This window comes from Pteropus alecto, unplaced genomic scaffold (genome assembly GCF_000325575.1).
Source record: "Pteropus alecto unplaced genomic scaffold, ASM32557v1 scaffold106, whole genome shotgun sequence".
In the NCBI taxonomy this organism is placed as follows: Eukaryota; Metazoa; Chordata; class Mammalia; order Chiroptera; family Pteropodidae; genus Pteropus; species Pteropus alecto.
Window position 1 is genome coordinate 12,513,301 of NW_006442103.1, and position 27,344 is coordinate 12,540,644.

Consider the following 27,344-nt stretch of genomic DNA (forward strand, 5'->3'; position numbering starts at 1 on the left):
GGAAAGCAACCAATAGAAGGAACAGCAGTTATAAATAAGTATAGATATATATGGCCCAATTTATGAAAGGCAAATGATTTCCTGTGGCTAGAATACGGAGAAAATGGTGAGAAGATATGGGAAATGTAAGAGGTAGTTAGGCTGGGGCCTGATTGTGGAGTCTTCAATGGTAGGATAAAGAATTTGGAATTTGATATTATAGGCAATGGGGGGTCATTAATTATAAATATTTTTTTTGTTTTCTAAAATAAGAATAATCCATGTTCATTATAAAACTTGGGAAAACCCAAATTAAAATAAAAACCACTGGGAACTTCAAGTATTGTATGTAGGGAGAAGCTCACAACACACCTATATCAATATGCTTTGGGAAAATAATTCTGCTGACACGGAGAGGGAAGAGACTGGAGGACAGAAGTTCAGAGGTTATCACACTAATGCCCATGATAGATGAAGGTCTGAACGAAGTAGCAGTGGGGATGGAGAAGTGGGGAAAGATCTGAGACATTCCTGGGGGGAAATCAGCAGAGCCGAGTGATTGGATGTGATAGGAAGGATAGAGGGGAAAGCTTGCTTGACCCTAAGATTTCTAGTTTAAGAGAATGTAGTTGATCAGATTAGTTAACTAGGGTTTAGCAAACAGTAAAGTTCAGAGATAATGGGAGATGGGGAGGCTAAAGTTTAAAGAGATGGTATTTATAGAAATACCACCCATACAAAGGTCTTGAGTCAGGAACCCAAAGTCAGCAGTTTTCTTTAGGATTCTGGAGCTGGGGTGTTCTCTGCTTATGGGTTATAGTGAACTCTAAAAACTGCCCAGGTACTTTGGCACCCAAAGATTAATTAGATAATTCTAAGGCACTGAATATACAAACTCTTCATCGTTAATGAGAAATGGCTCACTAAACTATTAAAAACATGTATTTGCTAAATCTAGTTGGATATATTAGGGCTTATTCTCTGATTTTGTTTTTTTTTGGTATATATATTGATATTTTTCATAATAAGTTTTAAAAAATTGTAGGGAACTCAGTCAAGTGTAAGGTAATCTCATTAACTTCATTTTTCAGACATTTATCAAGTGTCTATTATGCGTCAGGTACTCTGCTAGCACACATGGGGAATATAAAGATATATAAGGCACATATAAGTGCTTTCAGAATGGTAAAAAATAATGTGCACAATGAATTAAGAGCTGGGAGGTACTCCTGATTGTCGTGACCTGCAATTGGTGAGGACACAGGGTGGAGAGTATGAATTTCTAATGGGCCCAGATGGAAGCTCTGAAACTATAATGCAGAGAGATTCTAAGATGCCCCATTTTTTGCGGTGCTCCTGCCTATACGCAGCTTCTTTGTGGAGGCTGTTAAGCACACTCAGCAGCTTGGGGATGGAGGCTAAGAGTCAGTTTCATTCTGCTGTCTTGGCTTTGAAAATTTGGTTTAGGTTGGAGCATTGGGTATATCTTTGATTCCAAGAAATAGTTCAATATTATAAAACAAAACAAAACAAAACAGAAAAAAAGGTTTTTAAAAGCATAATTGTAATTCCAAACCTGCCATGGAAAGACAGATTTCAGTTACTCCCTAGGACAGCCCAGTGACCTAGGCATTATTCTTTTTAACTTGCTCAGGTTTTTAATTTACAAGAGTCAGAACACCCTCTGGGCTCGTTTCCTCATCAGCAGTTAACTGTCTTGTCAATTTCACAGTCATTGAGGAACCAAAGAAGGTAACAGATGCAAAGACTCTTTGAAAATAAAAATACTACATATAAGCAAAACATCATTATTATTCACAAAATCTTATTCATAATCTTGGATATAATGCAAGGCTAAGTGAGCAAAACCCACCGTTCCTAGTAGGTTTTCCATAGTTTCTGTTTCAGGATAAATAAAAAATTTCCTCACACGCAGCCTTCATTTTGTCGACTGTTCAACACTCTCTTTATTTCCATGTCCCGTTTGCTTTGTTCAACATTCTTTTTATTTACATGTCCCATTTGCTTTTCTGAGAGTGAATGTATACATAGGACAGAATTCTCCAAACAGAAGAGTATTTTCCTTAGAAATATGCCTTGTAGGTACTGTCCTATCAACATTTATTGAACTCTAAGCTAGAAAAGAAGCTGGAGGTACACAGATAAATAACAGGGCTTCTGCCTTCAGGAGTTTACGGGTCCATCAACTGATAGGGATAACATTTTCGGATTAGGAGAGCGGGAGTTGCCGCCCATTTGCAGGACTGCACCAGCTGCGGACAAGCAGGAGTCGGCAGAGGAGGCCTCAGTTCGGCTCCAGGAGGCCCCAGTTCGTGTCTACGACTTGGAAAGCAGCCCTTCTTCCATTCCCCTTTCTTGGAGCCTAGAGAAGATAAAAGATCCTTTTCTATTACTATAGTAGGTATACCCCAGGTCGAGACTTCGGGCTCGCAACGCTTTGGGCCCCACTCCTTCTTAAGAAGCCACTGCGCCCTCCAGCGGAAGTACGGCAGCAGAACCCCAGAGGTGCGCTCGAAAGTGCGGGGCACTTTAAGGTCCTTAAGGAACCCGTGGTCTCCGGCCCCGCCCCCCGAGGAGTCCCGCCCCCTCGCCGCCTCGTCCTGTGGCACCGATTGGTAGGCTCCTGTGCGTGAGGACGTTGCGCCGCGGGGCGGGGCGAAGGAGCGCTGTCCGCAGGGTTTCAGCCGTGTGTCCTCGGCCGCCACCCCCGCTGTCGTGCCGTGCTTGCCCGTCGCTTTGCTATAGAGGGTACAGGCCACAGCCGGGGCCTCGGGTGGTCGTGCAGCCGTCCCACGTCTCCTCCGAGCCGCCTCTTCTAGCGGGCGTCTCTTCTCGGCTGGGTCCGGGTCGGGGGGGAAAATGGCGCCGGCGCCCCGAGGCGTCCGGGAGGAGCCGCTGCTGGAGTGTCGGTCCGGACCACTTTCCCGGCTCCTTTTCCTCGCCCAGGCCTTCCTGCTGCTGCCGGCCGCCCGGGCAGGCCTTTGCCCCGCGCCCTGCTCCTGCCACATCCCCCTGCTGGACTGCAGTCACAGGAAGCTACCAGCGCTGAGCTGGAGGGCGCTGTCTAGCCCGCTGCCCCCCGACGCCACCAGCCTGTGAGTAGAGTTGCCCGGTAGTGGTGGGGTCTAAAGAAAGGGGAGTTCGCCTTTCAAAGGGGACAGGAGGGAGACAGGTCTGACCTCAGGGCGCGGCCGGGAGCCTAAGTTCTGAAGGGAAATGCCATTACAACGTTGTGAACTTTTTTTTTTTTTTTTTGCGGAGAAGTCGGGGGAGCCTGAAAATCCTGGAGACTTGTATGAAGACCAGAGTTAAGATTCTTGGGGCCAGGGAGTCTGTGGGCCCTAGGCTGGGAAGGAGCTGGGGCGAGGATATTATTAAGGGCTCCGTGGTCCTGGGTTCCGGCATTGACTCTGGGTGCTTGGGGCACCTCGCTCACTGGGCCGCATCATCCCGTGTGTATCTCAGCATGAATGGGCCCCAGGCATATGATTTTTATAACTACGATCACCAAAGACACATAAACTGTCTTTGTCCTTAGTTCGCATTTGGGCTCAGTTTGTACTGCAGCTTGACACTTAACATTGAAACTAAATGTTTTAGGAGATCCAGTACTACCCCGGAAAAATCTTTATAAGCAGCATTCTTGCTCTTTTCACCGTAAAGAAGGGAGGGCGTATTTCTTTCCAAAATCATGTGATGCTGTAATTGTTTTCAGTGCATTTTTTGTGGCAAAGAACCTAAAGATCGGTCCACTTTATGTGTGAGAAGCAAGTACGGTGACTGGATGAATTCTGGAGACTACGCTCATTTTGACAGGCCCGTGTTAGACAGTGGCACTTGGAGAGCTCATTAGTCTGAATCAGCCTGGTGGCAGTAGGAGCAACAGTAGACATTAAATACTGCAAGTATGGGGCTTCTTAACCACTAACATACAGTTATTTCTCTGCTGCTACTGAATAGTTCATTTATTAATTGACAGATTTCTAATAGAGTTGTCTCTAAAAAAGAGTCGTCACAAAAAAGAATAGCTTGAGATGTACTTAAAATGTGAGGAGCTGTTTCCTTAGTGGGAATAGAATACAAATAGAAGGTCCCTCTCTGCTGCAGAGATTCAAGTGTTTATACATTTGCAAATGGTTGTGGGTAGCTAGGAAAGAAAGCTACATCATAAATTCCTTGTAACTAGTTCTTCTTCTTTTGATGCAAATAAAATTAAAAAATTTATATCAGTGTGCAATGTAGTCTGAATTACACCTAGCACAGCATCTTTGTAATGTAGCAGGTCCCTTTTTCTAAGAAATTCTTGGAACAGCTACCTGATAATGACAATAAATCAGGTGCAGGTTTAAAAACAACACAATTTAGCGGTGATTGAAATAAGTGTAGCCTCTTTTTTAAGCTCTTCCATTGTTGAGTAAACAATAATTAGAAGTAGTTTTATATCAGATATGTTTATTTTATGTCTAGGTTTGATTTTTGTTTAATCAAGACAAAGTGCCTAAAACCAAATGATGTTCAAAAATTTTAAATGTCGTGTAATGAAATTGACATTTTCAGTTGAAGTGAAATACCTTGGAGAGCAATTCTGTTGTAGAAATGTAATTGGATGGAAGTCTTACATTAGCAGAAGAACTCTTAGAATATTAAAAGATGGGATTGTGCTGTTTTAAACAGAGAAATGTAACAGTTTTTGACAGTTGCTTTCAGCTGTAAAACCACCAGGTACATGTGGGTTTCTTTATGTAATTTTGAATTTTTAAATCATATGCAATGGTTTAAATGTATTAATGATTCAACCTTAAATGCTCAAACTTATGGCCAGCATCAAAAAGATTGTAGACAAAATTCATTAATTCTGGTTTTTGAAATATATGTATTTGTCCCCAGTTCTTGGCACAGAGCTCCTGAAACCCTTGTAATTCCTAAGTGATGAGAGTACTAGAAGCATCTTTCTTTCCAGTATTTGGTCTTTGACCCTGATTCCTGACACAGAGCTCCTAAATCCCTTGGAATTCCTGGGTGATAGGAATGGCTTTTGATCTAATGAAGCAACTGTTGGTGGGCTCCTGGATAGCTTCAGGATGAGGTCTGGTCACCAGAAAGATCAAGCCATGATTAGAAGCTTGGAACTTTGAGCCCCACTCGCCTTCATCCTGGAAGGGGAGAGGGGTGAGGGACTGAGTTAATTGGTTATGTCTATGTGATGAAGTCTCCATAAAAACCCCAAAAGTATGGGGTTCAAAGAACTTCTTGGTTGGTGAACACATGTACACACCAGGAGGGTGATGCACCCAACTCTATGGGAATGGAAGCTCCTGTATCTCTTCATATGATTGTTTGTCTGTGTCCTATATTGTAGCCTTTATTGTATAATAAACCAGTCAACGTAAGTGTTTCCCTGAATTCTGTGAGATGTTCTAGTACGTGATTGAATCTACAAGGGGTCATGGGAACCTCCGATATTAGCTAAGTTGGATACAACTTGTGAATAACATGAGGTCCTACTACTTGTGATTAGTGTGAGAAGGAGTGGGGAGTCTTGTGAGACTGAGCCCTTACCGAGTGAGATATGCACTACAGTTAGTATCAGAAAGTCTAGTCAGGCTCCTGAACCTTCTCCTAAACCATCTGTGCACATCCTTGTAAAATGCAGTTATAGCAAGAACTCTGCTAAATCATTTTAGCAAGAAGCCCCCACCCTTCATATCTGATTGGATTCCTCCCCTGTACCATCTCCCAGGTGATGTCTCAGCACCTGACCTATTTGTAGCAAGAATCCCATTAGGTCTGTTTAGTCAGAATCCCCTTTTTCCTGATGTTTTTCTCTTAGTATTTTCCATCCACTAACCCCAACCTAGCTACTTAGCTATAAATTCACACATACCCATATAGTATTAGGAGTTGAGCCCAACCTCTCTCCCCGACTGAAAAATTTAATTGCAGTGATCCTTGTGCCCATTGAGATAGCTTCCTGTCCCCTAAAGTCTTCCTTACCATGCTTTATTAAGTATCATTGAATATTTTTTTCCTTTTAACAGTTATGGTGCCACAGCTTCGATAGGATCAGATTCATCACTGGACCCCCGGACCTCTCACCCAGGACCCTAAATGCGTACCTTTGAAGCCTTTATCCTCACTCCTGACTGATTGATCGGGGATCCATTGGTGAGTCCGACTCCTGAACCATTGCTTCGGACAAACGTCCGTAGAAGCTGGTAAGGACAGATTTTGATTCTTAAGAGTCTGAGTATACTCCAGAAGATGAGATAGAGTCCTAGATAAACACAGTCTGGGTTAGAGTCCCAGGTTTCCCTGTTGTAAGAAGCTCAGTTAGAGTCCCAGGCAAGCAGCTATTAGAAGCTGGATTATAGCCCTAGGCTTCTTTGTTTGAGAGGTACCTACTGGGCTGCAAGTCTCTCATCCTGGGTCTTTTTCTCCCCTGAGTGGGGATTATTCCCTGAATCGCTGGCGCTCTCTCCTTATTTCATGACTCCTTGCACTGGCAGTCTTTCTTGCTAGCCCTCTGTGACACCTCTCCATTTTCTCTGTTGGATCCTAGAACTTCTCAGTGGACTCAGACTCCCTCATTGAACCCCTGCTGACTATACTCCCTCCGTCTGCCTCCATTCTTATTGGCATGCTTTTGCTGAGAAGAATATGGAACGTCATTGACCTCTTTGGGAAACTTGAGGTCTCCTCAGACTTGCTCCTCCAGGACCGCTCCCTTTACGTTGCTTGTGTTCCTCCTTTTTCCTCTTATGTAACCACTAGTCTTCCCCTTGGTTCCTTGAATCTTTCGATATATCCCCCTGCAAACCCCTTCCTCCTCTGTCCCTCTGTCCGCACCCACCAGACCTTTTTCCATGCCAGTCTCTCTCGTCACTTGAACTTTTGGTCCCCTACCCTCGCCGGGGGCCATCAAGGGATTTAGGGGCTTCCCAAAGCAGCTTCTTGAGGCTGAAAAGGAAAAAGGCTCACTGGAAATAGACGGGGTGTATGGTTAGTTGCGTGGGCTTTAGAGACATCCAGACAGCTTCCTGACATCTCCCTGGTCACTCACAAAGAACTGGTCCACAGGGCGAGGGAAGGTCTTAAAGCTGCTCTCTGCACAGTTGGTAAACAGATAACTTTAATTCGTCCTATTTGCCGGAAACATAATTTGCATAAAAATATAAAAGTTGAGAAAAGACAGAGCTAATTATTTTATATAAATCAGTGAGTTTGTATTACTATGTTTTACTAACTCTTGGCTAAAATTTTAGAATGAAAACTGTAAGATCTCTGTGTCTGTATTTTACGTCTGTGTACGTATATGTATGTTATAGATGTGTGATATTTTTATACCTCTAGATGGTATTACCAGATTAATTTATAAAATCCCTTAAAGGAGTTCTATTCAAATTGGCTTAGAGATAAATGAGTGTTTATGTAAATTAAGTATTCCCAAAGCTCTCAGAAATGGAGAAACTAACCCCATGTTTTAACTTCACATGATCTAGGATAATTTTTTGTAAGTAAAACTAATTTGAAAGTTGTTGGTAAAATAAAAGCAGGCATGCCTTCAGAATTGTCAGCATTAAATATAATGCAGACATTTTTTTTTTCTACTTCGGTTCACTAGTCAAACAAGGTTGTTACCTGTACTAGATGTTTAAGATTATAAAACTATAAATACAAACTAAGACTAAAATGGACAATAGAAATGAATCGCTTGAGTTATGTCAAGCACAGTAATGCAAAAAGAAGAAAAAAGGGAAAGACCACGTATTTAACCTTTTTAGATATTTGCTTTTGTGATGCCAGCCTAACATGCATGTATTATAAAACTAGTTAATAGGAATATAACTTAAGATGATGGCTAGCTTTGTTTGGTGTTATGTCTGCCTAAAATAAAAATCTAGGTCATTTCTAAGTAAGATAAACTACTGAAACATTCATTACTGAACTTAAGCTTATATATTTTTGGCATCTTGTTCATATAGAGAAGCTAAAGACATTTAGATCTATTAGTAAACACATCCTTTGGCACATGAAGGATTATACTGTGAGGTATTTCATGCCTCTAGAAATTGTGAAATTATATTTCATAAATTAATCTGTAGAGTACTGATATAGGACAGACCACAGTTGTCTGCTTCATAGTTTTCTCTGTAAAAGAAAGATTGCTAATAGTTAAAAATTATAATCAGTTATAGTTTCATATATAAATGAAACTATTAGAAATTATAAGAATGAAGAGAAATGACCTTGTATGCAGAGTATGCAAGATATGAAGAATGTGTTTTGTCAGGGGAAAAAAGTAATTTTATTCTAAGGTAGACTGACTGGTTGTTCTGGAATGAAGAAGGAGAAATACAGGACAAAGACTAAATCATATTAGAAAAATGGTTGTAGATTTTTAGAACAGGAATTTTGTGTGTGGTTAATTGTCTAACATTAAATGGATTTATTTATAAGTTAAAAAAAAAGTTGAACTTTAAAATCAAAAGAGTACTGATGCAAAACTAGAACACCAAAGTTTTCCTGGCATATTTGTCCGCTCCTATTAAGAAATTGTAAAAAGGTTTTTCTTTATCTTTTAAATAGTCTGCGTAGGAAACAGATTTTGCATCATCCAAATAATTTCCTGTGCTTCGTGTTTCTTTATCGGGTCTTTGATTATTTAAGAAAATTTGTCTTCTCAATATTAAAAGAGCTAAGATTTTCTTTACAACTGTGTAACTTTGTTTTGCCTTTGAAATAGTTTGTCATTTTGTTTAAATAGATAGCTAAGTATTGTTTCACAGTGATCTGTGATCTTATTTAGTTAAGTGTTTAAAACCTTTGACATTTTTGACAACTTCCCCAAATCAAGTTCTAAATGGAGTCTTGTTGACCTCAAAGTCACTTAGAGATTTTCTAGAGGGTCCTGGAAAATCTCAGTGGATTAGTCTCTCACCTTGTAAAATTAGGTTTATTCGATATGTTAAATACCTGGGAATCATTGTCAAGTAAGAAATAATGACAAACTTTCTTAGATTATATATGTATGGATATATGTTACTAATAATAGGTATTCCAGAAATGCATGATGTTCATAGAAATGTGTCAGTACCCTTGTTAGGTTTTTGTGTCAAAATACCATATACCACAGAAATAACTAATTTTCCTTTTCAAATGAACTCTTCATCAGAACTTTAACCACCGCTATTTTAAGTCTTTTTTCATTCACAGACAAATTTTTATTTTACTCTCATTCTTCTCTGAAAGCATACATTCAGCCACAGGCATGAATGCTCCATGTGGGCCTCAGGTGAATAGCTTTCAGACCTTGTTGCTGTACTAAGTTCCCAGAAGTAATGAAGAAACTGATTGATTTTTAAAGCTGCCAACTCCAGATCAGGCAGCGCAAGAGTTAACTGCATGGGACTGAATGAACTGATGAGGATGGTTATAATTTTTTTGCAACTCTCTGAAACATTGCTGGTTTTGTTTTCCAGATTTAAAGAATCCTTTTCATCTTTTCTCTTAAGCTATCTGTAGCTTACACCAGTCTGGTTAACTACACCTTTGTGAACAAATAAGAAGCAATTACTTTTTCTTCCTGATTGATTCAGAATTCAGAAACTCTTAATGAGTATTCATTCTTATTTTCATGACAATATAGTTATTTTGTGTAAGTTCAGTAAGAATCAATTCTAGTAATAGGATAGAGTTGGAAACATTGGTTATTATTACCAGGGCTTTGACCAGAGAGTAATGTACATAGATTCTGGTTAAAGGGACTAAGGTTGACCTCATGGAGCCAATGTTCTTGGAAAAACTGACCTATATGGCCAGTCACCGTTCTTGCTGTATTTATGTAAATAGTACAAATCGAAAGAGACTAGAATTATTTTGTAAACAAGAATTAAAAAGTTGACTGTAGAGAGAAATTTTTTCGTTTCAGTGCAGAACTGTAATGCACCCTTGTAGGGGTCCATCTTGCACATTTTGCCAATTTTCACCAAATTCTCAATTCTAGTTTCCTCCAGTATCTGGCCATAACTCTCCAAACTCATGTTTCCAGTTTTTCTCCCACGCTCCTGACATGGCATTACTGAGAACTGCAACTGCCCTTTTCCTGAAACCCTGCCAGTCGAAGCTGGCCGACTTCATATACACGTAAAAAACAAATTACCACAACAGACCGTGTATGGGCAGCCTGTGTGCCTCCTGCTGTATGGCCCTCTCTCAGAGTTCACGAGAACACGATACTATCACCAGAGACATCCAAATTGCAAACTAGGAAAATTCTTCAGAAAGCCACCGTCATTCTCACCCTACTATTTAAAGATGCTTCAAACTCAAGTCTCAAAATCTCACCTGGCATGCTCTGGACCCAGAAACTGGATTTCTAACTATTAGCTTTTGTTTTTCTTTTACTTTCATAGAAACTCCCCTTATTAATTGCCTGACTGCTGGCACCACCAACTCCCAACAAAATGTTCACCTGGTCCTTAGTGAACAAACGGCTACTGAACGAGAAAATAGACTGATACTGTTCAGAGAAAAGAAAAATGTCTCTTCTTTCTTGAGCAAGAGAAGGTACTGACAGAGATTCTTTGCTTGACCAAATTTTGGTCAGACTCCTAAAAGTCCTTCTCTGAGACCCATCTGTTTATCTCCTTGTAAAATGCAGTTCGAGAACCTTTTAGGTTAGTTCAGTGAGAAGCCCCACCCTTGCATGTGATCACCCTTGATAACCTGGTGGCGTTTCTTTTCTTCCACCACCCCAGAGTGATGTCTGTCTTCAGGAGGACTTCAGTTAGAATTTAGTCCTGTTCAGCGAGAACCCCCGTTGTTTCCTCTTAGTAATTTTCTGTCTCCTGGCCTTGGCTCACCACCCTGCTCCCTGACTATGAATTCCTACTTGCCCATGTCATATTTGGAGTCGAGTCCAGTCCTTTTCCCCCACTGAAAAATTTTATCGCGGTGCTCCCTGTACCTGTAGAGATAACCTGTACCACCTTGAGTAAGGTCTTCCTTAGTGGGTTTTAACAAGTGCCATTGAATATTTTCTCTTAACACACGGAGTTTTCCTAGACATTTGGTGTCACAGACGTGAGATTTGCTAGAATGGCCCTGGCTCATGGAAACATGTGGTTTGGGAAGAGAAAGGATAGAAGGGTAGGGGATGCGGAACTTTGATTCCTGGTGGTCACATGGTCTCCCATGGGTGCTGCTCTCAGTTACTAAAGGTAAAAGTTACCAGTGGAAATTCAGTTCTAGTACATTGGTTCACTGGATGCATAAGGAAATGGAAACTAATAAGAAAAAGGTGAAATGTTCACTCCCTTGGTTATTATTATCTGTAATAATAGCTAAAATGTAATTAAAAGAACATGCTGGGTTGGACCATGATGCTAGATCAAGTTCAGATTTCAGCGAGCCTGAGCTTTGGCCACTAGCTATAAAGCTGACACTCAAGAGAAAAATTATGCAGGGATAAGAGAAAGTACCTCTAAGACCTCTGGTCACCAAGAAGGTGGTTGATGTGAGGGAAGGACAAAACCAAGAAACTATTTGAAACCATGGAGTATAGTGTGAAGGAATTGTTTCATTTTGTGCATCAGTAACATCAGCTTCCTGAAAAACCTTTACCAAAATGGACCAATAGAATAGTTAATTTAGGAGCAGTATCTGGTTTTAGATGCTGCAGTGGGGAAGAGCAGGATTTATAGCTCATTATGGAACAACTACAGATGGCTATATGTGATCCATACACAAAGCAGGTTATACCCAAGGGAACAGCCAGCCTGGTGGACTGGGTAAAAGCCACTGTAAGATCTGTTTTCCCTGAAAAGGTAGACTGCCCAATTCCCCCTATAAATGCCAAGTGAAACACCCCTGGTGAAGCAGGTGGTAGACTTTGTATACAAGCCTTGTTGGGATTATCTTTATGATAATGGGGCTTTTCACCTGCTGATAAATGCTATGGTTAATGGAGACTCTTCCATATACACCCCATATAACCTTACTGCTGCAAAACCAAGGGATTGTTGAGGAAGCCTTATGTGTTTGCTATTTCCGCTTCCCCTCCTGGATCTTAGAGATGCTAATAAAAAAATTGGGTTAATTAACAGGAGAATAAGGAAAAGCAAAGAAGAGAGTCAAGGGAATGGTCTTAACAAGGCAGAAAAGTTTAAGTGATTAATAAGAAATAGGGTGAATGAAGAAAATGCTGTTTGGAGCAAAACAAAGAAAACTGGGAAGAATCATGGGACTTACTCAGGAGAATGGACAGCTTTAGATAGTTATTAAGAAATCGGATGAATAAAACAGACATGAGATTAAAACAAAGGTTTTAATATAGCACTAAAGGTTGGGCAGGCCAAAGGGACCACCTTCTGGTCCCCTAACATTAAAAGGCCCAAAACCACTCAGCTGTATTCCAGTTTGGAGAAATTTAAAAGTCCAGAGGCAGAGGTCACAATGAGAAATCTGACCAGCAGTCACTTGGGGCTTTGGTTAGGCAGATTAAATGAAATAAAAATTGACCAAAGGTTCCTTGGCTCAACCCCTGGAAGGGTGGGGTGGGGTAGGAAGGGATCCAAAGCCTTTTGCAGTGGGTAAAATGGTCAGGAGTTGGAGAAGAGAACTTTTCAGAATTCCTTGATAGGGGAGCTTTTTTCTCTGTGGTACCAAACCCTTGGTGAAGCCATGAAGTAATCGAGAGAACACAAAATTATAAGGGTTGGTAGGATTATGAAAGTTGGAATGTTCAGACAGGCTTTCTGTAAAGAAATTGTGTCTCCTTTATCAGACTGTTTTATGGGAATGGATGTTATGTCTGGCTGGGCAACACTTCTAACTAGTATTGTAAAACCAAAACCTGTCAGTAAAGTTTACAGTTAGGAGTGCAAGGTATAAGTTTGTAGGAGAATTGATATGTTTGAATAGGCTTTTACCTGATTGTATTACAGAGTTGGACATTGTATCCAGCTGGGGAATGTTTTTTCTACCAAGTATTGCAAAACCGTTCAGTGGACGTACTGAACGAGAACCAGTAGGATCGCTCAAGCCCACACAGTGTGGAATAGAAGTCGGAGTGCCGGTATGGATAGATTGTGTGATAGCTCTGTGCGTCCTGCAGACTGGGGCTCAGGGCAAAAGCCTGTGAGCGCCTCCCAGCAACGACTGCTAGACTTTGGACTAGAGAATTTCCATTTGAAGGACAATTGCTGGCTCGCTATTGGACATTAATTGAAACTGCCATGATGACTAAGAGTCATAAAATAATCTCGAAACCTGAAACACTCATGATGTCTCAAGTAATGTCAGACAAACTGCAGTAGAGTGGGCACTGCCCAGAAGAGTCTGTAATAAAACGGAAATGGTTCATATAGGATCGTGCTGTTTGGGGAGTGCAAGGAGAAGGTAGATACTCAAGAGCAGAGAGCCTCTTTTCCCCTGGGACTGATCCTGGAACTGTGCGACGAGCTGATGGATTCTCTTGTCACTTGGGCAGTAGCCTATAAATAGCTCATAACCGACGAACAGGAAACTGCTTGGTTTGTGGATGGTCGTTCCAAGATGAATGGACAACATCTTCCACCACTCTGAGGAAGGAGAAGACAAATTAGCCTGGTAGGCTGTATTGCATGCCGTTTTCCTAGCCGTAATAGAATTGAACAGTGGTAAAAGCTTTTGTGTTTGGGTTTTTATTGACTTACAGGCAGTGGCCAATGGCCTGGCCATATGGTCAGGCAGAAGAGCAGTGGAAACCTAGCTTATTAAAGGGATGCACAGACAGCCCTGTGGAAATCACTGTGAGGATTTGAGGGGTGCCTTAAAATAGGACATGTTGTATGCCCATCAGAGGAACCCCCTTCCAGGTTTGGAAGGTGATCGGAATCAACAAGCAGATATCCCTGTGTGCTTGCTGGAGGTGGCCGCTTGGGTCCATGAAACGAGCCTTTGAGGCTCAGAATGCCAGCAAAAGAGAGACCGCAGATGGCTATGTGGCAGATTCCCTGGTGGAAAGGCCCCGAACATAGCTGGCAGGTGGTACTGTTGCTGGTAGCCCTAGGAGTTACAAATGGGTCCTGACAGGAATAGACACTGACTGTGGACTTGGCTTTCCTTTTCTAATGATAGATGCAAACGCTCAGATTGCTATAAAAGAACCAGAACAGAAGATAATTGTACCAATTGGGATGGCCGGCCATCATTTCCGCAGACCAAGGAATACAGTTTACAGCCCATAATTACCAACAACAGGCAGAGCGATATCCTTCGCAGAGGACAGTAAGTCCTCACCTAATGTCGTCAGTAGGTTCTTGGAGCTGTGGTGAAGTAACATATAACGAAACCAGTTTTACTGTAGTAGCCTAATTGATATAAACAAGTTCTGCAGCATCTTGTCAGTGTTATAATGAAATCATGTTGTTTGAGGACCTGCTGTAGTAGTTTGATAGAGAATTGGAACGGGCAGTTAAAACATTGGTTGTTTAAAACTAGGGGAGATAAAGATGGGAAGGGCTGGCTTACGTACCTTCATGAGAGTGTGCTCCCTCAACATTTAGTGGGGCTGAAGGAGTTGCCCCCCTCGGTAGAGTCCTCTTTCTGGTGAGTATGGGGAAGACGGTGGAGAAGGAAGCCGGACTGCAGTTCTTACCAAGGGAGGAGTATGGCGTAACGACGGTACTTTTTGCTTTCTCCCCCCATCACCTCAACTTTTCTTTTTTTCTTAATGAAGTGGTCATAGGACCAGGGCTGCAGATACAGATGCTAGAAATGGGTGATTCCTAAGCAAGATACTATATTTTTAAACTTTGCGTCAGAATTCCTAAGGGCTTCATGGAGTGGGTCGTGCTTTCACCCCATGTGGACAAATTGAGGTTAACAGTGAATGCTGATACATTGCCTGTGGTAAAAATAGCACAGTAGTTCTGTGTCTCTGTAACTTTACCTTGACTGAATGGAGTGAACTGACGGGGGAGGTACTTGCTTGACTAGTATTGCTGTTTACAGTCTAGTGGCTGAACCGTCCCTTCCGACGGTGGAAGAGTTTGGGTATAAATGGAGAGGAGGAACAGTAGTCGCTGAGGGTAAAGGAATGAATAAATGGTTGTACAGTGAGGTAAATCTGAGAGTAATGCCTCAAGAGTAAGGCATTAGAGTAATGGCTCAGAGTAAGAGATGATACTGTCTCTTAGCTGTTATGCTAGTTGACTGAAAGGGTGAAGCCATGTCTTTGCCTAGACCACTCCTCTTTTGGAAAACTTGAGTGGCCTTGCCTGGAAGGCATTTTTCATGTATATTGTTCTGCTGTAAGCTCCCCGCCCCCCGCCTCCCAGCAGCTCATCACAGGCAAGAAAGACACTACCAGTAACTGTGCTCATGGGCACTCCACCATCGGCAAGGAGATCACTGGCCTTGTCTTGGACCAGATTCGGGAGTTGGCTGACCAGTGCCAGGTTTTCAGGGCTTCTGGGTTTTCCACAGCTTTGTTTGGGGATCTGGTTCTGGGTTCACCTCCCTGCTGATGGAACGTCTCTGTCGATTATGGCAAGAAGTCCAAGCTGGAGTTCTCCATTTACCCAGCCCCCCAGGTTACACAGCTGTAACTGCACCCTACAACTCCATCCTCAGCACCCACAGCACCCTGGAGTGCTCTGTGCCTTCATGGTTAACAGTGAGGCCATCTATGACATCTGTCATGGAAACCTCGATATTGAGCGCCCAACCTACACTAACCTGAATAGATTGATAGGTCAAATTGTATCCTTTAGCACTGCTTCCCAGAGATCTGATGGAGCCCTGAATGTTGATCTGACAATTCCAGACCAACCCAGTGCCCTGTGCCCGCATCTATTTCCCTCTGGCCACGTGTGCCCGCCTCATCTCTGCTGAGAAAGCCTACCATGAACAGCTTTCTGAAGTGGAGGTCACCAGTGCATGCTTTGAGCCAGCCAACCAGATGGTGAAATGTGACCCTTGCTACAGTAAATACATGGCTTGCTGCCTGTCGTACCATGGGGACATGGTTCCCAAAGATGTCAACACTGCCATTGCCACCAGACAAGCGCAGCATCCAGTTTGTGGACTGGTGCCCCACTGGCTTCAAAGTTGGCATTGATTAGCAGCCTCCCACTGTGGTACCTGGTGGAGACCTGGCCACAGTACAGCGAGCTGTGTGCGTGCTGAGCAACAACACATCTGTTGCTCAGGCCTGGGCTCGCCTGGACCACAAGTTTGACCTGACGTGTGCCAAGTGTGCCTTCGTTCACTGGCATATGGGTGAGAGCATGGAGGAAGGAGAGTTTTCTGAGGCCTGTGAGGGCATGGCTGACCTTGGGAAGGATTATGAGGAGGTCGGTATGGATTTTGTTGGAGGAGAGGGTGAGGAAGGAGAGGAATACTAATTACCATTCATTTCAGCCTGCAGCATGTCACACACAGAACTTCAGCTTCAACAGCTGACAGGCTTTTAAGCTTTCTGGTTAAATTGTCTTCACTTTTACCTGTGAATCCTGTCTGTCTTTTTCATGTGTCCCTATAAGATTTTCCCTTCATGTCTAAAAGTAAAGACATTGAGAAAAGGAAAAAGGTACAGATTAGATTTTCTTTCATGTTTATCCCATTTGTTGCTATTTACCTTTATTTTCCACTTCCTCCTTTCATTCTGCGCCCGTATTTTCACTGTACTTCTTACGGAGAAGCGAGATTGGCTGTGGGGCTGAGCACACAGTGGGTTAGCAACCTGGTTGACTCTGTGATCGACCCAGGGAGGACTTCTTTCTTGGCCTCTAGGCCTCCAGGCCTCCATAGGCAGGGATCAAGAGGAAACTTTGATCTGGATAGTATCACTGTGTTCCAAGTTTACATTTCAGAGTAAGGAACCGTGCTTGTTCCTAGAAAGATTCCCCACCCTCACATCCTCACCCCACAACCGTTGTCTGCCATGAGACCATCAGCACCAGTCTCATTACGCCCTTGGTTCTTATTTGCCATTCTCTTCAGGAATTCAGGACTTTTCAGGTTTCTCTCCTTTTCCAGAGTCAACCCCGACCCCACTTCCTGGCTTTATTTTTCTCTTTAGCAGGCATCTTCTGACTTGCTTTATATTTTACTTTGTCTTCTTTTCAGTACAATGTAAATATCTATTTATTCATTGCTGTAGGTGAACTGTAACCAGCAGTAGTTACTCAAAAATGCTTGTTGAATGAACACAGTAAATAATTATGGAAAGTGTGTGGCTATGCCTTTTGAGGGAGATCAGGAGAAACTCAAATTAAAGTAATCCTTTCTCATTTACTTCTCTAGATGATTTCTTTTCAAGGTACCTCATTCTCTGTAGTAAATATCATGAACGAATCGGCATTATCTTAGCTAATTATTTGTTTTTTAAGACCATATTTAAAAAAAAAAAAGAAAAATTCAGGCATGGTAACGGATTTATGGCGGGCCCTTCTCTGTGGGCCTCTCATAGTGGACCCATGCCAGAGTAACCTGCAGCCTCGAACCATTGCCCAGCCCCTTACCTGTGGGTTGCGAGCACTGAAGGGGGTTGTACAGTGTGAAAAATAAATAAGAACTGAAAAAAAATTCTAAATATAGGCACATTAATTACTACTAACTCTAGCTCCCATCTCATACTGTCTGAGATGTTTTGTCTAATTGCACCAAAATTCACAAAAACTTTTGCAAGCACAAGTAATCTTCATTTATTCTGATCCTCTCGTTTTTAATAGGGCTTGCAGCATCTATTAGATATTCACTAAATATTCATGAATAATCAGTTGATTGAAGGGTGACATTATGGCTCGCAGCTGTAGTTTGAGGAGTTTTTAATAGTCTACAACTTCGTTTCAACCTGTACACCAGCCATGCATTTCTGAAGTTGGGATGCTCCAAAGGCATTATGGATTCTGTCACACACCCTATGTTTCTAGGCACTAGCAGAAACACTAGTTTTATTCTTTAAAAGAAACAGACCTACTGGTAAATCCCTAATGCATATTTAGGGGGCAGGGGGATGCACTGCCATTGTGTTTACAGCATCTAATATACATAATGACGTGCTTCATGTCCAGCAGTCATTCTAAAGCGGATACAATATGCTCTTCTTTCATTACATTAAGGATTTTATCATATTTCATCTTTATCTTGGTGTATCTGGGGAAGTGGTAAACAGAAAATGTGAGCCTATGAAATTGGAATCCAGAAGCAATATTTAGTTTATTTTTAAGTTATTGTAGGCGAGTCTTTCCAGTTAATTAAGGTTTTATCTTAGGACGTGGATTATGCCTGCATGTGCAAACATACTCAGAAAAGGTAATAGTATTGGCCCATCCTATTTCAAATCTAGTATTATATAATAACCTACTTTTTACCCATTGATCTACATGCATTTTATTTATATCCTATTAATCTAAGCAATCCATTGAGGTTGGTACTAGTATTGTTGTTTAATAGTAGAGGAGACTCAAGTTTAGAGAGGTTAAATGACTTGCCCAGTGTCCCAGAGCATGCAGAAACTCTCTTCTTAAATGTAACCATAGAATTTCTATTTCCTGGTTTGTTGTTGCTGTTATTTCCCCCAATAAAGCAATATTTTCAGTCATTAAGAATTCAAGGAAAGATAATGGAAGAAAATAAAACATGCCCTTGAAATGAATGCCCTCATCTTCCTACTGCCTCCAACTTTTTGGATTCATAGAAAAAGTGTACAGTGTATTACAAATAAGTAGTGAAAATGAAGGATAGAAGTTTGGAATAGCATTATACTTCATGCTGTAATAAAATCTTATTTATCCTAAAGATATTTACTTAATATTTCCAGCCAAAAAGCAACCAACAAGCAAACACTTCCAGGATGTATTTGTTCATAAAGGAGCCTCTCAAGAATCTCAGATCTCATTTACTCCTGTTTCAGGCAGTTCTAGCAGGTATCGGAGTTTCCTGGCCTGTGACAGTTGATTAGAAGCAACAAATTAGAAAAATTTCAAGCAGCACTGTTAGAGACAGGAAGGCTGACAGTTCCAAGAGGGGACAGCTTTTGGTAAAGCTGTTAGTGGTAGGGAAAAAGCAAACCTAAAAGCAGACAGAGTTTTAAGAGTTGTTTTGGAGTCCTTGTCTTTAGCATACTCCAGGCGTACTCATGATCATCAGCCTATTAAACCACAGTACTCTAATCTTAATAATAATCCAGAGGATTATTTTTAAAAGTAAATTATGCTAAATGTACTCTAACAAGATAGGCATTTCCAACAACAAAAAAAATGTTAAATTATGCTGGATAAATACATGAAGCATTGTCATACCCAAACTATTGCATATGATATGTTCTTATCTTTTAACTTGCAAAGGGCCCCTTTGAAGAAGTTTTGCTATAGTTTAAGTTCATAGTTCAGCCTGTTAGTGCTGCTGGTTCTGGAAAACGAGATTGACGATGACTCAAGTGAACCTGTGTGACTGGGCAGAAGAAAATTCCTCGCATCTCTGTGCTGCAGGACTTCTTTGCAATTAGCTTGCAGAACTGATTCTCCTCAAACTAGTGATTGCTCTGTACATCCTGTGAATTATTTACACCCTGATGGTACCAAAGACTACATTAATGGCACCTCTGGCTCCACACGATATCAAGAACCTTAATAATTCATCATTTAGTACAGATACATCCCTGTGGATTAGCATGAGTGGGAGCTGAGTTTACAACACTGAGATAAGGCCCTCTCGGAGACCTCGCTCTCTGAACATCCTATCCATAAATATTCAGATATGAGTGGTGTTAAAAAATAAAGCAAAGATTACTGACTGTTACAGAGCTCTAGATTCTTTAGGTTATGTTTGTCAAGCATTAGATTACTTCAAGTTTGTAAGTACATTGAAGGGATATGTCAAGGGGGAAATCTTTGGAAGACAGTTCTCCATTTCAGGACTCCTGCTTTTAAAAAAAAAAAAAAAAGACAAATCAGCATTAGCATATGCATACTAAATGGAATTAATGATTGGCCACTGGGGAGAATAGTGAGAGACTTTTTAAAAACTATCCAGATTCCTAATCTAATAAGAGTTTTACCTCATATTTGAAGTCTTCAAGTATCAGTCATCTTCAGCCTTTTTGGAGTACTTTAAATGTTGCTTTAAAAAAAGTCAAAGAAAAAGGTTAGTAAAATTGCCAGTGTGTATAACCCTGGCACTTAGCACAGTGCCTGACACGTAGTTTAGTAACTGTTTATTGCATAAATATGTGATCAGATCAATCCATATAATTCTAGTTAGACACCTGGAATTTTGATAGAGCTTCATTGATTTATACTAGTTGCTTTCTATGACAGTACTAACATTTTTAAGACAGCATTATCCTGTAGAGAGGCTCCAAAGTATTTCGGGTTCCTTTGGGTTCCATTGAAATGCCTTAGAGGTTCTTCAAAGACACAAATTTATTCTTTCCCCCAGTAGAGACACTGATAATGAATGCATAGTGGTTTGTACCATGTTGAGTTTACCAAGTTTATAGCCAGTTGAATATAATTTGATTGCCTTTGATTTCTTTAATAATGATTTTCTTTAAAGCTGATGATCTGGTCATCACAGACATTCATGAGAGAAGCATAGTGGAGGAGAACAGTCAAGTTATACTGCCGGGGAGGTTAGGGTTTGGAAAGGCATTAGAAGCACTGTTATTAAAACAAAAGCCCTTAATCTGTAAAAGGAAAAAGTAAATTTCAACAAGTACGAAATGTGGAAGTAAATCATAGTATGCTAGTCTGCCACACAGATATTGGCTCTCCATTTGTGGGACCACCACCTTGGAGCAGAGTATGGGATATCTAAATGAGAACAGCTGAATTTCTCCTTCATTTGAAACCACAGTAAACATCTTTTGTATGAAATTCTGTGTTTTTAGTAGCAAGTATGAATTGGATAAAGTATCTGAATATGAGATTTTTATGTGGAATAAATTCATATTTTTTTCTTTCTTACATTTCCCAACACGCCTCTCCATTCATGAGGGTCTTTGAGCTGATACCTGGTGCCAGATATCTTGGAATGAAAGTTTTAGAACTGTGATAAAGTGATGGTTTGATCCAGTCTTGGTTATAAGTTAAGCTCTTAAGTGAAAACGGCTAGGTTTTATAGGTGGAAAGACATGAATCTAGCTGAGAACAAATTGTTCTGTGATAGAGACATCATTCAAACCTGCATGCATCTGTCAACTGCCTGTGGTGGCACAGTGAGACAAAGTGATCTGTGATGTTTCTCTAGTGTGCCCCTGTCGCTAGCCATATTGTAATGTATAATACATCTCTTGGGTAGACAGCTTGTGTGGGCTGGATTCCACCTCAGCCTGTAAAGATGCCCGGAAGCACCAAGGTGAATTTTTTTAAGCCTGTTTAAATATTCAGAGTCGTGGCTAATTTCAGTGAAATCTCTGTGATATCTAATAAACTATTTGCTGGAAGTGAGATGGAATTTCAAGTTTATGGCTTCCTTATTAGCTGTGTGACCTTGGATTGACAAATTATTAATCTCTCTGCCTATTTATTTCTGTATCAGGAAAGTGAAGATTGTAAAAGTATTTGTCTCATAAAGTGGTTGTGTGTATTTAGGCAGTGAATATATATAAAGTGTCCAGAAGAGTACCTGGCACTTAATAAATGTTAACTGCCACCACCACCACCATCAGTAGCATTATTTGGAGTGAGATGAATTTTCTTCCCTGATGTTAGATGGCTTACTTTTAGGAAGACCACATCAAGGCTGTGTTCAACCCCAGTTCTAATATAGAAACTCACTATTTTGACTTGTGAAATGTCTTCAAGTTTATCTACAGCTAAAGTGTAATATACTATAATTACAATGTTGTAATTGTACTACATGTTATGTAAAGCATGTATTTATAAAGTACATATAACTTTAAAAAGTATATTCCTTTCTAAAGTATATAAAAATAGTACATCATAATAAAATTAATCACTGACAGGGATGAAGAAACTATAATATTCCTAAGTAATTATCTATAAGATATTACTGTTAAGTGAAAAAACTAAGGGCAAAATAATGTGTAAATCTACTATTTTTATAAAAATTTGCTTGTACACGCATAAAATACCTGGCAGGCTTCAAATGAAATGGTATATTTTCATTTGTCGTGGTTGGGGAGGGAAATTGGATGGCTGGAGACAAGGCTGAGAGACTTTTTACTGTGTATATATTTATGTTTTTTTTTTTATTGAACCATGTTTAGTAAAAAACAAAACCTCATAAAAATGAAGAAGTAAAATAGCTATTTTGAAGTCTAGATAAATTTTTATTCATCCTTTATAAACTTTCTTTTTGTCTGCACTACTCAGATTCACATTCGATAGGCTTTTAGATTCGTATTTTAGTTGTTTTTTTTTTTTCTTTAAATCTGCTTTTCAACACTAAACTAAGAATGATCTTTTGTTCTCAGGGATTTGAGTCATAATCGGTTGTCTAACTGGAACATCAGCTTGGAATCTCAAACATTACAAGAAGTGTGAGTTATTTTACTTATTTAAATTTATATTAAATTCTTTGATTTGGTGAATTATGAATTTGAGGATGTTCAATCCAGAAGTGCTGTCAAAATATTGAAGGAAAAAGTTGTGAAGACATTTTTTAAAAACTTGAACTGTCATTTTTGGTTTTGTTATAATCACAAATTCTGTGGGCATTGTGCCATTGTGTTGGTGGTTTCAAAATTCAAACTGTAGAAATATTCTTCTTCCTTAGGGCCAAAAGATTTTTTCCTCTTTTGAGAGTAAATATGTTTTGTTTTTCACCGAAGTTTAAGCCAGTGAAACTCTCTGTTGTGAAAACCTTTTTTTAATATCTTGACTCATCTAAGATGGAAGCATCATGTCTGAAGTAGATGTGTATGAAATATTTTTGACATCATTTGGAATGTGGTTAATAGGATTCAATTTTTCATTTGACTGAAATTTTTCCTTTAATACTGAGATGTCTTATTATGTATTCTTTGGAGGACATTTTCTAAAATATTATTAGTATCGGTTATTACATTTTGATGTTCCCAGAGACACAGCTATTGAGCCTGCTTTGCCTCTACCATGAACCCTCCCAGAACCCTCAAATCTTTTTTCCTTTTTAATTTGTTAATGGGTAACTACTGTGTGTGCTCACAGTCCCCGCATTCTCTCCTTCCCTGCCCCAAATTGACTGCTTCTCACCTGCTATGGAGTGAATATATAGTTGACAAGCTTATTAGCTGAAAGAGTAGACACTGAGGAAAGGTGTGAAAATGCTTCAGTGGGATGTGCATGTTTTTATTGCATGGACTTTGTAACTTTGGCCTTTTGCTTCTTTTTTTTTTTCTGTATTCTAGGTTGTTGGGGTTGTTCAGTGAATGAAAACCAGGTTAATGAAATGTGATTATATTAGGTTTTCTACTAAAACATTTGAGACAGTCTGTTTAAAGAGCTATTGAGATCAGACGGTGATGTGTCTTGGCTTTTGTAAAACTAATCATAAGTTCTGTCCCTGGGAGGACAAATTAATTTCATCTGTGCTCTCAAGCAACCCTTTCTCACTTTGAATGACTTTAAAAATATATACATACACACACACATACACACACGTACACATGTATGTGTGTTTGTATTTTTAAACTTTTATAATTTTATTTATTGTAAATACATAAGAGATATGGATAGGTTCATTCCTTTAAGAAGGAATCACATTAGCTGTCGTGAATGTAACTCTTAAAAGAACCTTGTTGGGATTAAATATATTTAATGTGCATAATATTTCCTAACCTTTAAAATAGATCAATTGTAGATCTATACCATGAAAAAACATTTCTTAATAAGATCTCTGATTTCTCAGTATGATGCATTTAGTCTAACTCATTCTGAGTCATAGACTTTTTTCAAATGTAGCATCTGTCCTAAAGAATATGTATTAGCCAGTAAACCAGAACTCAAGAGGTAGCATATCTCTTACTAAACTTTGAAATCTATTTTTCCTCCTGCCTAGGAAACTGAATTATAATGAGCTAACAGAAATCCCATATTTTGGAGAACCAACCTCTAATATTACCCTACTGTCATTGTAAGTAAATATGATTTCAAACTTTTTACTTAAATTGTAAGTAGTACACAGTTTTTTGAGTTTTATTTTAGGTACTCTTATTGTTGATCCCAATTATTTAACATCTTTGTGTCCTGGGGTGGCAGTAGCTTCAATATAATCTTTGTTTTGTAGAGTCCATAATATAATCCCAGACATAAATGCAGAGGCGTTCCAGTTTTACCCTGCTCTTGAGAGTTTAGATCTCAGCTCAAATATAATATCAGAAATCAAGACATCTTCATTTCCTCGAATGCAGCTTAAATACCTGTAAGTTCAAAGAGTTTAAACTGATTTTAAAGTGCATGTTTACTGTCCATTTGTACTTATCTTCCTAGAAGTGTCTGTTATTATGATTGTGATATGCTTATATGAAACAAACCTATGGTCAGTTTTGGGATTTTTGGGGTTTTTTTTTTCTCCCCTTAAAGAGTGCACTGTTGTCAGATAATATTAAGTATCCAGGGTAATTTTTGAGATTTAATTCTGGATTGTATTTTACTAATAGTTTTGTAAAAGATAAATAGGATTGGTTTGTCAAATAGTGACTTTACTCTATATAATAATGAGGATAATTAGCGTGTGTGTTAGTGTTTTGCAGTTTATAAGCATATTCACACATAGTGTTTCAATCCAAATGAAGTAGGTATTATTCTTATTTTGTAGTTGAAGAAACAAAGCAGTTAGATGATTTGTAAGATTGTATATACAGCTGCTAAGTGGGAGAGCTGGGGCTCAGTCATAGACTATGGGCAGCTTTCCAGTGGTAGAATTTTTTTGTTCCACTAAATTTTTTTGGTTGTAATCCTGTTCATTTTAGGAATTTGAGTAATAATAGGATAACCATCTTGGAGGCTGGTTGCTTCGATAATTTATCAAGTTCCTTATTAGTGGTAAAGTTAAACCGGAACAGAATAAGCATGATTCCACCCAAGATCTTCAAGCTACCTCACCTCCAATTCTTGTGAGTAATTAAATAGTTGGATTATAAGAAGATTGTTTTTTTCTTACAGTGTCTTTTTCTTTTTAATTATTATTAGAGCAAATCAGCAAACCAATTTTCTGACTGTAAAACTATTTTTTTTAAAGGGAACTTAAAAGAAACAAGATTAAAGTTGTGGAAGGTCTCACATTCCAGGGGCTTGACTCCTTACGATCTTTGAAAATGCAGCGGAATGGAATTAGCAAACTTAAGGATGGAGCTTTTTTCGGCTTGGATAACATGGAGGAACTGTAAGTACTGTGAGCTGGACTAGGAGATTGGTAGGGAGGGGTGTGACTGGGACTTGTTAGTGCCAAACAGCCAGGGTAGCTGCTTTAATTACACCAAAGCACATAGTCTTGTTCCCCTTCTCTGATGGGAAATCAGGTTACACAAAGCTCTCTTAAGTTTTGTTATCCAATTTGCATTTCTGTTATTGTTCTGACAGACAACATTTCAGCTAAATAGTTTATATTCTCTTAATGTTTTGGCCGATGGAAATTATCAGAATTTACCCAGAACAGGTATACTATACCTCTTGGAGCCTTGATTTTATGGCTCTGATATTTTGGATGGTTTTACTACTGTCTAGCACTGAATCTGAAGTAAGATGTGAATATGGACTAGAATTAAAATTAATTTAATTTATAATTTTACAATTTATAAAAGCGATATGGCGGTGTTATTTCTTGTTGGCTCATTTGGGTTGACAAAGATGTATGTTTCTCTGAGCAAGACTAAATGAAATAAGATTTTTGGAATCTTCTCATTGCAGTGCTTGTTATGAAATATATTTTTTCCTTTCTGTCTCTAATTGTGCAGAGAACTGGAGCATAATAACCTTACAGAAGTGAACAAGGGATGGTTGTATGGGTTGCGAATGCTTCAGCAGCTCTATGTGAGCCAGAATGCTGTTGAACGAATCAGCCCCGATGCATGGGAATTCTGCCAAAGACTTTCCGAACTGTGAGTGTTGGATGGCATTTCAGTGGAGGCTGTGAGACTAGAGCAAGTTGGAATAAATCATTTCCAGGGCCAGTAATGAAATTTAACATCCCTCTTTATTAGAAGCTTGTTGAAAGCTCTAAATTTATCATGTAAATAGAATAAAAATATGAAAATTGAACAAAAATACAGTGAATTCCTTACTTGTCATGTTTTTTTTTTTTAGTGATTTGTCCTATAATCAGTTGACCCGCCTGGATGAATCTGCCTTCGTAGGTCTGAGCTTACTGGAGAGATTGAATTTAGGGGACAACAGAGTCACTCACATTGCTGATGGTGTATTTAGGTTTCTTTCCAATCTTCAGACACTGTAAGTACATCTGTCTTTTTTTTTTGCTAACTTTTTTAATGCAGTAAAGCAAATAGATTAAAGCAATTAATCAATCTGCAAATTGATATATATTAGCATTTTGTGGTTCTTCTGTCTTATGCCTCAATGCAAGACAATCATACTTGTCTCTGTCCTTGTTCCTAAATCTTATTTATCTCTAGCCAGTTCAGTTTGTACTTTAATTCTGAATTAATCAATTAAACAGCAAAGCATTTCTTATTGTGCCAGTCATTGTGGAATACAGCACAGTAACTAGTGTCAGAAATGCACATTTTCTTGTTCCTCTGACCTTGAACTACCAGTAGTGTACCAGAACCACCACATCTCATTCAGAAGGATGCAGGATGCAGGATGTGTAGCTCTAACAGGAGACTTGTTCATTGTTACTACTTGCTGCATGACTTTGGACAGAAAAAAATAACATTTGTTAATGAGCTGATATGCTTTCAGAATACTAGGATATTATTGCTCTTTTCCATATCAAGAGGAAGAGGTTCAGAGAGATTAAAAGGATTTGTTTAAAGTCACAGCTTGTACATGTTTGGGCCAGGGTTAGAACCCAAGTCCATTTGATGTTAAAGTTCATCTGCTTTTACCATACTGCCAAATGAGTAAAATCACTTAACCTTTTCCTGGGTGTCAGTTTGTCTCTTCACCCCGTTGAAGACATAGATGGACATAGGATTAGAAGGTTGCTGAAGGTTAAGTGAAATTGCAGTCTAAAATTCTGTGGTTCTATAAGTTGAATGTTCAATGGAATATAATTGAATGAAGAGTTTTTTTAATGAAATACAGTATTCTCAAACATAGAGCAGAATAAGAGAAAAAGAGTAATTAGTAAAATTTATAGATTCTTAAGGTTCCTAAATAGGGGACTTTTTGGTCATCAGGTTCAGAATTGATAAATGGTCTCAGAAAAGAGGCAGGCTCCCAACTTTGGGG

General features: G+C 39.6%; 1 protein-coding gene, 1 non-coding gene and 1 pseudogene across 7 annotated transcripts in view; all 3 read left to right on the forward strand.

The window, feature by feature from the left end:
• The first annotated feature begins 2,641 nt into the window (after nt 1–2,641).
• Nucleotides 2,642–27,344, forward strand: part of LRIG2 (leucine rich repeats and immunoglobulin like domains 2) — a 45,551-nt gene continuing 20,848 nt past the window's right edge. For 3 of the 5 annotated variants that reach the window (XM_006919651.3, XM_015595482.2, XM_015595481.2), the window contains exons 1-8: nt 2,642–3,095; nt 22,427–22,492; nt 23,992–24,066; nt 24,220–24,354; nt 24,905–25,048; nt 25,174–25,317; nt 25,889–26,032; nt 26,238–26,381. In XM_006919651.3, the coding sequence (XP_006919713.1) occupies nt 2,860–3,095; nt 22,427–22,492; nt 23,992–24,066; nt 24,220–24,354; nt 24,905–25,048; nt 25,174–25,317; nt 25,889–26,032; nt 26,238–26,381 (1,088 nt within the window). In that variant the 5' untranslated portion in view covers nt 2,642–2,859. Of the gene's footprint in view, nt 3,096–12,746; nt 13,609–18,169; nt 18,301–22,426; nt 22,493–23,991; nt 24,067–24,219; nt 24,355–24,904; nt 25,049–25,173; nt 25,318–25,888; nt 26,033–26,237; nt 26,382–27,344 lie in introns of those variants that run through there. The other 2 variants (XM_015595483.2, XM_025052257.1) reach the window with 2 other exon arrangements.
• Nucleotides 14,596–19,965, forward strand: LOC112486171 (annotated as a pseudogene). Its single transcript, XR_003048667.1, has 3 exons — nt 14,596–14,664; nt 15,192–18,300; nt 18,809–19,965. The product of XR_003048667.1 is annotated as a tubulin alpha-1A chain-like (transcript).
• On the forward strand, nt 17,408–17,543 carry LOC112469175. The gene has a single exon (XR_003042494.1). It is a non-coding gene; the product is annotated as a small nucleolar RNA SNORA42/SNORA80 family (small nucleolar RNA).